General features: G+C 37.7%; 1 protein-coding gene across 1 annotated transcript; it reads left to right on the forward strand.

Annotated features, from left to right (window-relative positions):
* Nucleotides 1-13,915: 13,915 nt before the first annotated feature.
* On the forward strand, nt 13,916-17,519 carry PATE1 (prostate and testis expressed 1). The gene is made up of 5 exons (XM_002822663.4): nt 13,916-13,993; nt 14,296-14,331; nt 15,011-15,046; nt 15,334-15,456; nt 16,233-17,519. Exons 1-5 carry the CDS (start codon nt 13,942-13,944, stop codon nt 16,364-16,366), a joined length of 381 nt encoding a protein of 126 aa, XP_002822709.1. The 5' UTR covers nt 13,916-13,941; the 3' UTR covers nt 16,367-17,519.
* The last annotated feature ends 568 nt before the right edge of the window (nt 17,520-18,087 follow it).

The following is an 18,087-nucleotide window of genomic DNA, read 5'->3' on the forward strand; positions in this document are numbered from 1 at the left end:
AGCATCCCAGCTTCTCCTTCCTGCACTCAGAGGAGCAGAGCAAATGAGTTGTCCGCCTTTTGCCCTACACAAACCCAAGGCTCACAGGACTCCATTTTAATTGATTCAATTCAGCAAATGCTTACATATTGGAAAAAGGATGAGCTCCAGGTGAGCAACATGGAGGCCGTAACAAAAACAGCAATAGCAGGAATAGAGAGGAGAATGATAGTAGTGACGTGATGAGTGCTGAATAGACTAGACCCTGCCACTGGTTGAATGTGGAACAAGGGAGGAAAAGGAGTCAAAGGTAATGCTGACTATATCCATAACACTGCTCTAGGCTAAGCTATGGGAACACAAAGGAGGAAATGGGTCAGAGGGGGCGTGCTAAAAAAACAAACATTTATACCAAGATGTGAGGTTGAGCAGAAGTTTTCTAAGCAAGGAAAGGAGTAGCAAAAGCATATGTAAAAGAGAGGGGCTTACTTAGGGAACTTAGAAAGGGTCTTCATTGTTGAAGCCTCTGGTGCAAGCTGAATGGAACTGAATGCAAAGACAGCAACTAGGTGAGAGCAGTACCCTACCCTCCAAGGAGCTTCCCCAGGATCTCCCCACTTTTCCCACATCACCAGGGACTCAGCTGCCTTTCTTTCCTCCCTAGACTTCTACTATCCACTGTATCTTTTGGAGATTTTTCTCCATTTATGCCCGGCCACAGAGTATGCCACTAGGTTCCGTCTCGCTATTTGTACTTTTTGGTTTCAGGATTTTATTGTCAATCACTTCAAGCACAGAAATATTAAAGGGTTTTGAAAATCTTACTAAGTTCTTATAATCCTTGGTCTATGGAAACCAGCTCCCTTCTTTCCACATTTGGTCACTATAGCACCATGGTTAGAAGTTAGACTAATCTCTGTTTCAATTTGGATTCTCCACTGTTTAGTTGTGAGAGATTGTGTGGGTTATAACCTCTCTATCATCAGTTTTCAACAGAAAAAAAATAAATAACAGTATCTGTCAAACAACATTGTGAGTACAAAATTAGTACATATAAGCTATTTAGTTGTTTTAAAATAGTATACCTTTTGAGGAGGGCTGGAAGTAATACCAGTGAAAAAAAACAAAAGAGGGAATTCCCGTAACCTCCACAAACACACACACACAAACTCACACAAAATTTGTCAGAATCAACCTTATCAGAACTCTGGAAAATATCCAAAGATTTACATTAACCAAAAAAAGATGAATCAGAATAAGATGACTTAAACACAGTAGGAAAGGTTTGCAGCATTTTTAAGTTAAACTTTGTTGAGCTTGCTCCTTGGCATAGCTGAAATCTTAAAGACAACAGCCTATATTCCTGGTCATAGGCTGGAAATTACCTGATTTCAGAGGGAACAAAGTTGATCTTGTTCCCAAAAAATTGTTTGTCTGTTTTGACTTGTCTGCTCTTGCCTTTATTTTACCTAATTTGTAACTCTCTCAGTGTGAAAAATCAGCTAAGTGGCGGCTTTCCTTGAAAACATTGAAAAGCAAATGAATGAGCTGCTGAAAACTTGGACAATGGAGTAGAGTTGAGACAACAACAGACATGCCAAAAAACCTCAGGGAAAACTCTGGGAAGAGAGTTACTTCAGTGAATAATGACTCTAGAAAGCTCTCAAGAATAATAGAAAATTACACACATGTTCAGAACAGGAATGACTTGAGAATATCCTGAGCTTTAATTTTATCTGATCTTTAGGCTCAAGTAGGGAGTGAACGCTAAGGCAGAGTTGAAAAAATGGACTGGCCTAGCATTGAAAGAGTGCCCCAACACAGAGCCAATCTGCAAAGACTGGAAGAATTTTTTATTTGTCTGCTTTTTATTTCAGGCATTTAAGGAACTTTTGACAATTTAAGTATGGTGTGTACATGTAGATCTTTTTTTATTTTATTCTATCTGGAGTTCCTTGAGTTTCTAGAATATGAAGATTCATGTATTTTATCAAACTTGAGAGGTTTGGGGATTTTATTTTTTTCCAAATATTATTTTGCCCCTTTCTCTCTACTCTTTCTGGAATTTATTTCATGTGTGTATTGGTGTGCTTCATGGTGTCTCACAGGTCTCTAAAGCTCTGTTCATTTTTTATGCTTTTTTTCTTTCTGCTCCTTACTCTGGATCTATCTTTAAGTTCTATAATTCTTTATTCTACTGTTCAGTTGATCTGTCTTTAAGTTCTATAATTCTTTATTCTACCTGCTCAAATATCTTGTTAAACCCCTCTAGTAAGTTTATTTCAGTTATTGCACTTTTCAATTCCAGAATTTCAATTTGGCTCCTTTGTTATAATTTCTATCCTTTGTTTATATTCTGTACTTGTTGACAAGTTGTTTTCCTAGTTTCCTTTAGTTCTTTATCTATTGTTTCCTTTGAGTCTTTAATCCAAAAAGAAAGATCTCAACTCAATAGCCTTACTTTCCATCTAAGAAACTAGGAAAAGCAAAGCAAACAAAACCTAAAGGAAGCAGAAAAAAGGAGGAAAAGAGATTAGAATTGAAATAAACAAAATAGAGAATAGAAAACAGTAGAGAAAATCAATAAAACCAAAAGTTAGTTTAGGAATAAATCAACAAAACTGACAAACCTTTAGCTATTCTGACCAACAAAAAAAGAGAGAGAAATGTAAAATTCCTAAAATTAGAAACAATGAGGGGTATATTACTACTGGTCCTACTGAAATAAAAAGGACTATAAAGGAATACTGTCAACAACTGTATACAAACAAATTAGATAACCTAGGTAAAATGGACATGTTCCAAGAAACATAGAAACTATTACTGACTCAAGAAGAAATATACAATCTGAATAGAGCTATAACAAGTAAAAAGATTTAATTAATAATCAGAAACCTTTCTTCAAAGAAAAGTCCAGACACCAATGGCTTCATTAGTACACTCTACCAAATATTTAAAGATAAACACCAATCTTTCACAAACTTTTTCAGTAAAAGAAGTGGAAGGAACACTTCTAAATTCATTCTATGAGGACAGCATTACCCTCAGATGGTCCGGCAAGTCTCATGTTGAACTGTTAGAGGTGGGGTCTTGTGGGAGGTGATTGGATTATGGGGGTAATTTCTAATGGTTTAGCACCATCCCCCTAGTGCTGTATCCTGATAAAATTCTCACGTGATCTGGTTGTTTAAAAGTGTATAGCTCTTCCCCCTTCACTGTTCTTCTTCCTGTTCCCACCATGTAAGATGTACCTCCTTCCTCTTCACCTTCTGCCATGATTGTAAGTTTCCTGAGGCCTCCACAGCCATGCTTCCTATACAGCCTGTGGAATCATGAGGCAACTAAGCCTCTTTTCTTTATAATTACTAGTCTCAGGCAGTTCTTTATAGCAATGCAAGAATGGACTAATACACCCTGACACTCAAGCTAGAAAAAAAATTAGAAGAAAATGAAACTATAAATCAATACAATTAATGACTATAAATATAAAAATTATCAACAAAATACTAGCAAACCAGACTTCAGTAAAATATATTTAGAAAGATCATATACCATGACCAAAGGGGATTTACCACATAAAGCTTAATTAAATATACAAATATTAATTAATGTAATACATGAATAGAATAATACATAAATAGAATATATGATTAGAGTAATAATAATAGACACATGAATATCTCGATAGAGAGAAAGTATTTGAGAAAATTCAATACCAACATCCTTTCACAATAAAAAAGTTATAAACCAGTAATAGAAGAAGAGAACTTCCCCAATATGATAAAGGGCATCTAGGAAAAACCCACATCGTATATAATGGGAAAGATTGAAAGTTTTTTCCCAGGATCTAGAACAAAATATGGATGTCCACAGTTTTCATTTCTATTTAACATTGTACTGGAGGTTCCAGCCAGGGCAATTAGGCAAGAAAAAAATAAAAGGCATCCAAATTTTAAAAGATAAAGTAAAACCATCTGTATTTAGAGATAACATAATCTTTTATATTGAAAATCCTAAGGCATACACACAAAAAAACCATAAGAGCTAATAAATCAATTCAGCAAAGTTGAAGGATACAAGATCAACAGGCAAAAATTAATTATATTTCTATACACTAGCAATGAACAACCTGAGAATAAATTTTTAAAGAAATATCCAATTAATAAGCATCAAAAAGAATAAAATAGTTATGAATAATGTTAACAGAAGTATAAGACTTTTACACTGAAAGCTACAACAAGTCACTGAAAGAAATTAAAGCAGACAGAAATAAATGTAAATAAATTCTTTGTTCATGGATTGGAAGACTTAGCATTGTTAACATGGCAATATTCCCCAAAGCAATCTTGAGATTCAGTGCAATCCCTATCAAAACCTCAGTTTTTATTTTTGCAAAAATTGACAAACTGATACTAAAAATCATATGGAAATGTAATGGCCTAGAATGCCCAAAACAATCTGTCAAAAGAAGAGCAAATTTGAAGGACATGCACTTTTCCAATTTAAAAATATAGTACAAAGCTACATATAGTAACAAAAATAGTGTGGTGCTAGCATATGAATAGACTTTTAGATAAATGGAATAGAATTGAGAGTCTAAAAATAAATCTTTATATTATAGTCAATTGACTTTTGAAAAGGGTGTTAAGACCATTCAATAGGGAAAATAGTCTTTTTAACAAATGATGCGAGGGAAACTGGATATGCACATGGGAAAGAATAAAGTTGGACTCCTGCTTTACGCTATACACAAAATTAAGTTAAAGTAGACCAAAGGCCTAAATCTAAGAACTGTAACTATAAAATTACTAGAAGAAAATATAGGCATAAATATTCATGGCACTGGATTAGATAACGGCCTTAGTTGTGACCCTGAAAGCACAGCAACAATAATAACAAAAAATAGATGAAATACACTTCATCAAAATAAAAAACTTTAGTATTACACTTCAAAAGACACTATCAAGAAAGTAGAAAACAAGTCACAGAATGGGAAAAAATATTTAGGTCCAGGAGAGCCTTTTCATGGACTTCAATAGCAAGCCTGTGCCCACAAATCCTGCTAGAAAGCCTGCCCAGAATCTCTGGAAAGGCTAACTGATAAAGGGCTTTCCCTGTCAAAATCAGTCTGTAAAAACTAGAATAGGTGCCTACTTCTTCAAACGTTCAGATTTCAACATATGGCCAAATGGATTATGAATAATCAAGGAAACATGACACTACCAAAACAATAAAATAAAATATCAGTAACTGATCCTAAAGAAAAAGAGATCTATAAACTTCCAGACAAAGAATTCACACTAATTATCTTAAAGAAACTCAATGAGTGACAACAGGACAAAGATAGATACTAAACAGAATCAGAAAAATAATACATGAACAAAATTAGGAGTTCAACAAAGAGATAGAAACCCCTAAACAAAAGAATCAAATAAATTCTAGAGCTAAAAACAGAATTACAGCATTACAGATTTTCATAGAAAACTTTAACAGCAGAATTAATCCAGCAGAAGAATCAGTGAGCTTAAAGACAGGTTATTTGATATTACCTAGTCAGAGAAACAAAAAGAAAAAAGAATGAAAAAAAGTTTAGATATCCTATGGGACTTATGGGATGCCACCAAGTAAACTGATATTATAGGAATTCCAGAGGAATGGAAAAAAAGAAATGAGCAGAAAGCTTATTTAAATAAACAATGACAGAAAATGTCCCAAATTCGAAGAGGAAAATGAACATTCAGATCTATGAAGCCCAAAAAATCAAAGTAATAGTAATCAAAACAGCACATTATTGCCATAAAAACAGACATTTAAATTGATGAATCAGAGTAGAGAGCCCAGAAACAAATTCATGCATTTATAGTCAATTGATCTTTGACATAGGTGCCAAGAACACAAAATAGGGAAAGGACAGTCTCTTCAATAAATGGTGTTGGGAGAACCAGATATCCACAGGCAGAAGTATAACTTGAACCCTTTCTTACACTATATATTTTTTTAAAAACTCAAAATTCAGTAAAGACTTAATCATAGGACCTAAAACTGTAAAATTACCAGAAGAAAACAGGGGAAAAAATCTTCTTGACACTGGTCTGGGCAATTAATTTTGTATGTGATCCTAAAAGTACAGGCAATAAACATAGACAAATGAGATTGCATCAAATGAAAATGCTTCTTTACTGCTAGGAAACAACAGAGTAATGAGACAGTCTACAAAATGGGAGAAAATATTTATAAAGCATTTATACCTGACAAGCAGTTAATATCCAAAGTTTAAAAGGAACTCAACTCAATAGCAAGAAAACAAACAACCTAATTAAAAATGAGCAAAAGACCAGAATTGGTATTTCTCAAAAGAAGACATACAAATAACCAGAAAGTTATGAAAAAATGCTCAGCATCACTAATCATCAGGGAAACGCAAATCAAAACAACGAGATATAACCTCATACTTTTATTAGAATTGCTATTATCAAAAAGACAAAAGGTAAGTTTTGGGGAGGATGTGGAGAAATGGGAACCCTTGTGCACTGTTAGTGGGAATATAAATTAGTATCCTCATAATGGAAAACACTATGGACGTTACTCACAAAATTAAAATAGAACTATCATATGTTCCAGAAATCCCTCTTTTGGGTATATATTCAAAGGAAATGAAATCAGTTTCTCAAAGAGATATCTGCACTTTCATGTTTATTGCAGCATTATTCACAGTAGATGAACTATGAAATCAGCCTAACTGTCCATTGAAAGGTGAATGGACAAAGAAACCATGATGTACATGCACACACACATACACACACAATGGAATACCCTTCAGCCTTGAAAAGAAGAAGAAAATTCTATCATTTGTGGCAACATGAATGTATTTGAAGGACGTTATGCTAAATGAAGGAAGCCAGGCACAGAAAGACAAATACCACATGATCTCAATTATATGTGAAATCTTAAAAAGTTGAATTCATAGAAGTAGAGAGTAGAATGATAGTTACCAGAGGCTGGCACGCTGAGGAGGAAAGGAATGGGGAGTTGTTGATTAAAGGGTACAAAGTTTCAAGTAAATAGGAGGAATAAATTTTGAGATCTTTGCACAGCAAGGTGACTATATTCAACAATAATGTATTGTACATTTCAAAATAGCTAAGAGAGTAAATCTCAAATGTCTCGCTATAGAAAATAATAAGCAAGGTGATGTTAATTAGCTTGATTTAATCACCCCACGTTGTATATATATTTCAAAACATCACATTGAACCCCACAAATGTATACAATTATGATTCATCAATTTAAAATAATATTAATAAAACATTAGTGTGAGGAAGGAGAACGAAGAGAGAATATTAAAAATTACACCATGTTTTCAACTTCACATAAATAAGGAACAGGTAATTAGAAATAGTTCTGTATAAAATTGCAAAAGCTTGTTTCTTGATATTACACTCAAGAATAATAAAACTTTTCTGACATGTACTAAAAAAAAGAAAAAATGTTAAGCAAAAAATAAAAATAAAGACATAACAGTGGACTTAGTAAGTACTGCATAAATGTTATTTATAGTTTTTAAAATTTATGTATGCTTTGTGTACTTCATATGTATTTGATATTTATCAATGGAAAGAAGCACAAAATTAAAAGATATATGATAAGTTAGAGGTGTCAGTGGCTGGGACACCGCTACCCTTTGAACGTGCCATGTTTTGTCAGTGTAATGAGTGTTTGTTGCTCCACACACTAGTTATAGAGGCACTATATGGACACTGTAGTACTGAAAGCCATGCTGATTCTTTATGGCCATTTGTTATTGCCACCACAGTGTGATTTTAATCCCTCTATGTGAGGATGGAATGCTAATCAAAGCTTCAATAGAACAGAAGTTTGAACTCAAGTGACCTCATTCTTTTTTTCTCAAAACTGAAAATCTTCCTTAAGCTTCCATGATCAAAAAAGGAAAAAAACACTTATCTTTTCTATGGCTTGGAAGTTCTTCTCAGTGAGAATTCAGCACCTACAAGCAACATCATGACCCTGCACTGGTGGCTACCAACACCCAACTTATTCTTTCTCTTTTGAAATTGTTTATTTGAGAAGTACAAAATGTATGTGGAGAATTTCCTAAAACATATATAATCAATGCAAGGAAAAATTATCAGACTCATGCACAAAACATTTTTGAAACAATTTTACTGAGGTAGAGATTACATATATTAAAATGAACACATTTAAGTGTAGATTTCATTGAGTTTTGACAGTGTGCACAACTGTGTAACCACCACCATAATCAAGATATACGACATTTCCATAATCTCAAAAAGCATCCTCATGGCCTTTGCAATCAACACCAAATCCTACCTTCCATCCCCTGTAAACACTCCTCTACCTTCTGTCACTAAGATAAATTTTGACTGCTACAGTATTTCAAACAAAGAGAATCAAGCACTTTTTCTGTGTATATTCTTTCACTCAGCATAATGCTTTTACCCTAGAGGAAAGAAAACACATGTTCCCACAAAAACCTAGAAAGGAATGTTCATAGTAACTTTCTTTGTAATATCCTCAAACTAGAAAGAACACAGATATTCTTCTAAGGGTGAAAGGGCAAACAAAGTGTGGTACATTCATACAATGGAATACTATTCAGCAATAAAAAAGAATGAATTATTGATACTTGCAACAATTGGATGGCTCTCAAGGCTATTATGCCAAATGAAAAAATCCACTTCCAAAGGATTGTATACTAAATGATTCCTTTTATGTGGTGATGGACAATTATGTATTCTGCTTTAGTGATTTTACACAAACCTACACAACTGATAAAATTTCATAGTAATATACACCAAAAAAGTATATGTAAAAACCGAAGAAACTCAAATAAGGTCCGTAAGTTAATAGTTAATAGTATTGTACCAAGGTCTATTTCCTGGTTTAGAAAATGTATTGATTTTTGAAGATGTTATCATTGGGAAAGCTGGGTAAAAAAATACATAGAAGCTATTTTTTTGTAACTTCTTGCGATCTCAAAATAAACATTTCTGTAATAACTTGTTTGGTTTTTTTGGATCTTAGTTAGCTTTTTAAAATTATGTTATTTTCTCCTTGGAGAAGTCGTACAGCTTGTATTAGATTGATTCCTAGCTACTTCATCTATTTTACACTCAATGGTTTTTAGAACTTTATTTTCTAACTTTTTTGCTAGACAATTCACTCTTTATTCCCTTTCATCTGGCTTCCCCTTCTCTCCTTTACTGTTCTTACTGTGGACATGAATCACCTCTATGTCTTCAATCATATTGTCACCTTCCAGTTTTCATTTTAATTGATCTCTTAGTAGAATTTGGCACTGAATTTGTGCATCATCCTTGATGTCTCTGGGTGATTTTTTTTATGAACCTCTTAAGTACCAAAGGTACTGGTGGCCCAAAGATAACAAATCTGTGTCCCTCTGGATTCAATCAGAACAGCTGGACTAATGCTCATGCATTCAGGAAGATTGACAATGGAGGAAGATTCTTGGAGTTTGAGCTTGGTGAACTCCAGGCTGAAGCACTAAGGAAGTCTGCAGTGTAGGGACTCTGGGCCTGAGGAACCAAAGAAGATCACATTGGAAATCTTTTCTTTCTTCTCTACAGTAGTTCTTGAATAGATACATTTGTCCTCCAGTCTTGATTAATTCGAACTAACATATCAATGCAACTCAACAATTATTTATTGATAGTACTTAGTCCCAATAAGTGCAAGTTTGTTAATGGCATTATTATTGCTTAATAATGTGTTTATTTCACTTTAATGCAGAATACTATTTTCTCTGGATACACAATTCTATGTTGGCATATTAAAGATATCATCCCATAACATCTAGCCTCCTTCTTATTGAGAATTCAGCCGTCAATCTAATGTTCTTTGGAATGTATTATGTCCTTTGTCCTCTGGTTGCTTTTAACATTTTATTATTTTCTTTGACTTTCTGAAATTTTACTATCATGCTGCATTTTTTGTTCTTCTTGCTTAGGGCTTTTTGGGCTTCTTGAATCTCTGGGCTGATGTTTTCCATCAGTACTGGAAAGTTCTCCACCATAATATTCATATAACTAAATACCATAATATATTGCAAAAAAGTAAAGCTTTATACAAAAACATGAATAATTCCTAGAATGCATACTGTATGATTCCATTTACATCAATATTTAAAATAGGTGGCTAGGCGTGGTGTCTCATGCCTGTAATCCCAGCACTTTGGGAGGCCGAGGCGGGTGGATCACCTGAGGTCAGGAGTTTGAGACCAGCCTGACTAACATGGCGAAACCCTGTCTCTACTAAAAATACAAAAATTAGCTGGGTGTGGTGGCATGCACCTGAGATCCCAGCTACTGTTGGCGGGGTGGGGGGGAGCTGAGGCAGGAGAATTGCTTGAACCCGAGAGGTGGAGGTTGCAGTGAGCCAAGATCGTGCCACTGCATTCCAGCCTGGGCAACAGAGTGAGACTCCATCTCAAAAATAAAAAATAAAAAATAATGAAACAGGCAAAAATATAGTGTGGTAAAACTACAAAAGAAAACAATGGTTAGAATTCATAAAAGAAAGAATAGTGTTTTCCCACCAGACGAGGAAAAAAGAATGTATTTAGAGAGGACCACTCGGTGTGGGGAGTTTTCCGTGGTTTGAGCAATATTCAACTTTCTGACCTGGTTTGTAGTTACACAATTTGAATTAAAATAGTTTAAAATATTAATTTAAATCCTATGCCTTTTCTGGTATGTGAATTATATTTCACAAATATAAAAGTCCCACACCTATGCACACATAGACACACACAGGAAATAACAAGGGAGAAACTGCTTGGGCAAACTGGCCAGGGATAGCCTCTCTGAACACAGAAAGAACATTTTTATTGTCTGGAGAAAGACACTTCACAAGTTTGTAGTAAACTCACCAATATTGGCAGCTACGTGCCTCCTTGGGTGCACTGGCAGTTTGAGAGGAGGTCTCTGGGAGTGGCCTTCATGTACTTGTGAATTTACCATGCAAAGTAGGGGAAGAGTCCCTAATTTCTCCTTAGCTGAGGTCACCCTTAAAAAGAGTCTCCAGGGGATAGCTAGGTTTGTTGGTACAAAATATTAAAATCTAGGACTTTTATTTAATCTGCAAGCTACAATAGGAACAATAAATAAATTATTGGCTACTTCTTCATCTTGAATCCCAGACCTACCTCCCTGGTCACTTTAATGTCCAGGATATCTTCTCCAACCCTCAGTACAGCAGAAAGAAATTACCTGGGGAATTGTCAACATATTGAGAGATTCTGAGATTCACAGCAATTCTTAAGAGATGGAAAGTTTCATGGTAGCAAAGAACATACACAGAAAGGCTCTCCAGAATCATAATGGCTCCTAGAAACTTTCTTGGATCTGCCCATCTTGTCTGAATATTTCCTCCATCTTTCATGTCCCTCAAGAGGATAGAGTGACTGTGATTTCATCTAGTTTGAGTCACCCAGAGCTATGCTGTTCACTTGCCTGAGGGAAAATGAACAGGCTATTCTGATCTGACCATTCCTTCAAAGCCTGACAGAGAAGAACTGTCCCCTCTCTGCACACTACTAGTATAAGTCCTGTGGTATTAGGGAAACTCCAGGGGCCTGGCCACTGGTGCTGCAGTAGAACCATAACTGAAGTTCATCTGGTTTACCCTCCTCCTCATATGTAAGGTTCGCCTAAGCTGAGATGTCTTTCCTCAAATCCTGGTACTCATCACTAACCCAGTTAACATATTCAAAATGATTATTACATAAAAACATCTCAGTTACCAATGAAACTCAGGATGTGTTGCTGTATCTCCTGTGAAGTGTAGATTTATTTCTTTTAAAATTAATAACTGATTGGAAGGTGAATTTCCATTCAGAAATCATCATTTTTTTTTATTTGCAGGATAACATTGGAGATGCAAACTAAAAGTTTTCAGCCATAATCTAAACATCTTCTAATTGCACACACAGAGACATAATTACGTACCTCATCACTCTCAGAGTTGAGGTAGAAGCCAGGGCTTACTCTTCTGGACTAACTGAATCTCCAGAACTCTGTGTTAGAGGGAGGGGATCGTGAATAAAGGGCTTTACAAACTTCCATAGGGTTCAAAACAATAGGGCAAAAGGGATTCCTGAATACTTTTTGGGCACAGGTCTGGAATTTATGACATAAGAAGAATTTGGTGGTGGGGGTTCCCTTAAGGCAAAAAGTAAAAGGATTAGAGTCACAAAGAAAAGGAGCAGAGTGAGGCTCAGTAAGAAAATCAGGTATTAGGGCCAAAAGGCTAGGGAGTATTCATACATTTGAGGAGATGTTAGGGGTAAGTCGACAAAGGAGTTTAAATATAAGCAAGGAATACAGGTGGATCAGTACAAATCATTGGCTGGGAGGAGGAAATTTCTGCTGTAGGGGAAGTGGTATAATAATATTACAGAGGTGTAGTTAGGTAAGGAGACGTTTCCGACAGGGCAGAGGAAGAGAACATTTCCTCCTTTCTCATGGGTGCCATTAGGCAAATAATTATGGGGTTCCTGGAAGGAAAGGAGGGGAGATCTCAAAAGGCAAGAGAAAGGAATGTAAAGATGCAAGGGAAGATGCTAAATTTCAGGGAAATGAGAGGAAGGAAAGGAAGACTTCTGTCCGTGAATATGCTCAACACAAAAATCGATACTGTCATGTGTGCGTGTGTGTGTGTGTGTGAATACGCATGTGCATATGTGTGCACAAGTGTGTATGTAGTACACTAATACTTCACGGTGTTATTTTAAAACTTCATCAGGGTAGTCAGTGCCAGGTCAGGAGTTAGTATATAACTCTCTTCCTCTGTGCATGGAAATGCCAGTTTGATCTTTCGGCATGTGATAATAACCTCCAAAATATCATGGATGCAAAAATCTTTTTTATACATTACTCTTGCTGTCCCCAACCACTTCAGCCAACATCTTGCTTAGACCACCATCCCACTTGGCTGTAGACCTGCATTGTGCCCTTTTGCAACCTGCATCCTTCCAGTTGCTGCTCTTCTTCTCATATAGAGAATATGCTCCTAGCAATACATGCTTTGCCCTAAGCATGGGCACAAGCTCTTCCATCAGTTCTCTACAATGACAATGAAGACTAAGCTGCAACATTCATTACAATGTACTGAATGCATAGCAATAACTGAAGGAAATGAACAGAAAACTTAAAATGAGATACTAGATATGGCTGCTCTTAGAATCCACAGGTTCAATCCCCTGGCCTGCCATCAAGTGAGAAGGACCAGCTTACCTCTCTCCAGATGAAGTTGTCTTAAATCTCTCTCTCCCAACTAAAGTCTAAGTCGCAGCCACCAGGAAGCCCCAAGAAAGGAAAACAGTTCCCTCCTCAGCTTTCATCTTCTACCCTAGGGTCTGCTTCTTTCCAGGATGATTGACAGTGAGAAACTTTACTCTCCTCATGGGAACCCTCTGTATGCCTCTGAGCCTAACCTTTCTGTGCCCTCTCTTCTCCATTCCTAGAGGTATGTATTTTTTAAGTCTGTGTTCAGCCTTCTTTTTGCCTTTCTGCATTCCAATGATTTATACTTATGTATTATCTCAGCTTTAATGAATGTCTTGGTGTAGATGACTCTCAATTCTACCCATCCAGCCCAGCTTTATCCTTGCATTCTCTTACAGTACAGTATAGTGAAAAGACCATAGAACCTGGCATCAAAAATCCTGAGTGGTAGAACTGGAATAAATCAGATTCAGGATTGACCTGGCCATTCCCTCTCCCCACCAAGTTGCAAGGAAGAGAAATTACAGAGTCATTGATTTCCCTAGGAGCAGGGTATGCCTTCCAAGAACTTCCGCAGAATCCCCACCCCTAACCCTTCGCAGGAAAGCCCAAGCTTGCAGGTGTATAAATAGGCACTCTTGAAGCTTCGTGCTGTAGCCTGGCCCTCCCTCTTTCCAAAATGGACAAGTCCCTCTTGCTGGAACTCCCCATCCTGCTCTGCTGCTTTAGGGGTGAGTCCCTAGGGTTGACAGCTGGTAAAAGTCCTGAATTTAGGAACAGGTGAGAGCACCCATGACAGAGGCCTTCTCATGGGAGTCCTATGGTACCCGAAGCATGATGAGCTTCTGCTCTAATGTTATGCCTTCTACCAGGGGTATGTCATGTCCCCAGGACCTTAACTAAAGCTCTTCTCCCTTCCTTTATGTGGGGAAATAGGCAGATTAGAGAGGAATTGAGTGGATTTTCATAGAAGCTTTGAGATGGGGTTTGGAAAATGAGGTCTGCAGACAGTGTACCTTTTTTTTCTCAACAGCATTATCTGGATCACTTTCAATGAGAAATGATGCAGGTGAGTAGAAATAGATAAGTGGTATGAGAAGGGGAAGGTCTGAGGAGGAAAAGATGAGTGGGGTGAGGTGAGCACCAGGGGCTAAAAAAAACCAAAATACAAGTAGACCTTGAGTTCCAACACTCAACAACTTCTTCCAGCAGGACAGAGCTGGGATGGGAGCTGATTTTAGGTTTGACAAAATAACATTAGCATCAACTGACAAGGTCAGGAGTGAGTGTCAGTGAAGGGCAAGGAAAAGGAAAAGGAGGAAGTGAAATGCTGGCTTTTCAGGTGTTGCTTGGCCAAATCTAAAGCGTGGCAACTTCAGGAATTTCAGGTTGTCCCCATTGTCAGATTCCAGGCACCCACAGGTAAGACTGCCACACACAGTCAATTAAAAAGAAGGGAATGAAGCAAAAAAGCAGGTGCACTTATCTTTCTCCTTCTGGTCTGTGCTGCATCCTATAGGAATGGGTAGATGAATCTGAGAAGCCCTGAAGAGATGAAGAGATTTAGAAGGAGAGAAGAGGTGCAGAGATGCCCAGTAGGTGACTAGGCATTAGGGGGACAGAATGGGCCTGGAATGGCTCCAGTTTAAGAGTGCAGGACGGACCCTGAAGGGCAGACTATAAGAACCCAATACAAGAGTAAATCTCAGGCACATTTCAGATGTGTTTTCTTTCTCTTGCCAGTACAGTCAATGAAATAGTTGCTGTGAAAAACAATTTTCCTGGTAAGTATGAAGAGGACCTGTCTGATCACCTCAGTCTTGATAATGTTTCACTTTTCCTTATTCCTCCACCTTTCTTCCCCTCCCATTTTTCAGGCTAAAATTCCTGAGACCATAAACCTCAATCACTCTCTTGGCTTAGTGTATTTCCATAGAGGAAGATGTTCATGCTTGATGGGCTGTGGCAAAGCCCTCTGGCTCTAGGCAGACCTCTAACCCAAAAGGGGAGAGGGGTTCTTTCCTGGTAGTGCCACCTTTTCTCACTTCTCTTTTCCCTCTCTCTGGCGAAGTGATAGAAATTGTTCAATGTAGGATGTGCCACCTCCAGTTCCCAGGAGAAAAGTGCTCCAGAGGAAGAGGAATATGCACAGCAACAACAGAAGAGGCCTGCATGGTTGGAAGGATGTTCAAAAGTAAGTTGTGGGCTGGGGAAAAGAAGAATGGGCAGAGGAAGTATACAGGGACATATCAGCCACAAGGGAAAGGAGAGACCTACTTTACTTTTACTATAGGCAGTCTCACACCTGGGATGGCTGATTCCTTCATCCCCAGCATATACCGTAGTGAAAATTAGATGGAAGTGGTCACTAAGGAGGGTGGGGGCCTACAGCTAAGGGATTAGTATTTTGAGAAGCCTGAAGAAAACAGAGGAGAATAAATCAAGATAAGAGAATAGGTGTAATCTATGCCCAATGGGTAACAGTGAGTTGTTGAGTTGGGGAGGGGGCTTTTTGTCCTTGTGCCTGTCTGGGCTTCCTTATGGATGGTTCTAAACTGTGGACATAGAAGGGCCAGTGTCATCAGTAGACTCTGGCTGAATTGCCCTGGATGGTTAAGATGAGACATCATGATTTCTCTTTTTCCACCCTTTGTGCTAAATTATCTCTTGGCATGTATAACCCTCACTTGAAGCAGTGTTAAGACTCTCAAGAGAAACACCCAGCTTTGGCAATCCCTGAATTACTGCTCTCCTTACTGCTCTACCCCAAATAATCATTTTAGACTGCTCCATCACTGCATTTCTTTTGGGAAGCCCCCAGCTTGCAACATCTTCCAGTTCTTTACATTTAAATAATGGAGATTTGAACTACACAAGGTTATTTCTATATGTTGGTGTGGTCTGGAGAAAAGTTTTTTTGCAGAAGTTTCATGGCCAGGCTTTCTGATCTGTTTTTTCTCCCCTCCACAGGGGATGGTAATCCCTGGTTAACCTTCATGGGCTGCCTAAAGAACTGTGCTGATGTGAAAGACATAAGGTGGAGTGTCTATTTGGTGAACTTCAGGTGCTGCAGAAGCCACGACCTGTGCAATGAAGACCTTTAGAAGTTAATGGTTCTTCTGTGACTCCAATTTCTGGGTGAGGTTGTTGCCTCAGCCTCTTCACAATGACTTTCTAAAAAAAATCACACACACACACACACACACACACACACACACACACACACACTACAGAAGAGGATTGCAAACACATGGCTCCATCTTCTGCACATGAAAGGAAAGTCCCTCTCCTTTTCTACAGTCTCGGTTACTCCCCTTAAAATAAGTAAATAACCTTGAGAGCAAGAACAAGATCAATACATCCTGCAGGTTGCTACAAACCTTGTGCTTTCACTGTATAGCCAGTTCGTTCAGAAAAGGAGGAAAGGATAGTTTAATTTCAAAAAAGAATCCCTTCCTCTTTCCTCTGCTGCTTTCCTTCCTTCTGTGGCAGGGTATTTTAATACATTTTTCAAATTTTTTTCCTTTCTGTGTTATCCTTCTTATCCCACTCCAAAGAAAGCACATAACTGTGGCCTGAAGGGATGGGGAGTAGCAACATAAAAAGAAGTTGCTCAAGTCTTCTTGGAGTTTGTTCATGAACGCTGATCCCAGGATGAGGAGAAGATTGGGACATAGAAAGGAAGCTGCATCAGAAACATGAACAGAGAAAGATTGTCTACCTCCTAGAATCAGATCTGTTTGGGGCTGGGGGTTGGAGAATAAAAGCAGGAGAAGTCTATGGGATTCTAGAGATAGTACCTGCATCCAGCTTCCCTGCCAAACTCACAAGGAGACATCAACCTCTAGACAGGGAACAGCTTCAGGATACTTCCAGGGGACAGAGCCACCAGCAGCAAAACAAATATTCCCATGCCTGGAGCATGGCATGGAGGAAGCTGAGAACTGTGGGGTCTGAGGAAGCCATTTGAGTCTGGCCACTAGACATCTCATCAGCCACTTGTGTGAAGAGATGCCCCATGACCCCAGATGCCTCTCCCACCCTTACCTCCATCTCACACACACTTGAGTTTTCCACTCTGTATAATTCTAACATCCTGGAGAAAAATGGCAGTTTGACCGAACATGTTCACAAGGGTAGAGGCTGATTTCTAATGAAACGTGTAGAATGAAGCCTGGAAAGAGTGATGAATTATATGATATTATATAAAAATGATAATAAAAATATAAAGAAAGCTACCTTTCTTCTATACCCAAATTGTGTGTCCTTCTTTCTCTCTCCTCCAACCTCTTCCTAATTCCTTTAACAAACATGTATTCAAAGCATGCTATGTTCCAGGTACTGCTAGACCCTAGTATGTATACAGCATCATAATCCCTATCCTCATGGAGCTTAGACTAATGGGAGAGACAGATCTTAAGTAAATAATAATAATAGCTTCCACTTATATGACAATTACTATATGAGAGGCACTGCTATAAACACTTTTTATTTTCTGACTCATTTACCCTTCACACAAACTTGAAAGTCACACTACTCCCCATGTGGGTCAGTCAGAAACCAAAAACAGCACCAGTTATTTTTACAGAGACTTTAAAATTAAGAGCGGTTAACTAGGTATTGAAGGATACAAAAAGCCGAAGGGAGATATCGAGTTAACAAAGACAGAAATTGCAAGAAACAGCTAAAACCTGTAGGTCTAGGGAAACACAAGGAAAATGTTGGAGGTCCATACTTCTCAGGTCTAAGGTAATTAAGGTAATTAGACTAGACCTTAGAAGTGTGGGGGAAGGAAGTGCAGCTGGAGGATCTCTTGAGCCCAGGA

This window comes from Pongo abelii, chromosome 9, assembly GCF_028885655.2.
Source record: "Pongo abelii isolate AG06213 chromosome 9, NHGRI_mPonAbe1-v2.0_pri, whole genome shotgun sequence".
NCBI lineage: Eukaryota > Metazoa > Chordata > Mammalia > Primates > Hominidae > Pongo > Pongo abelii.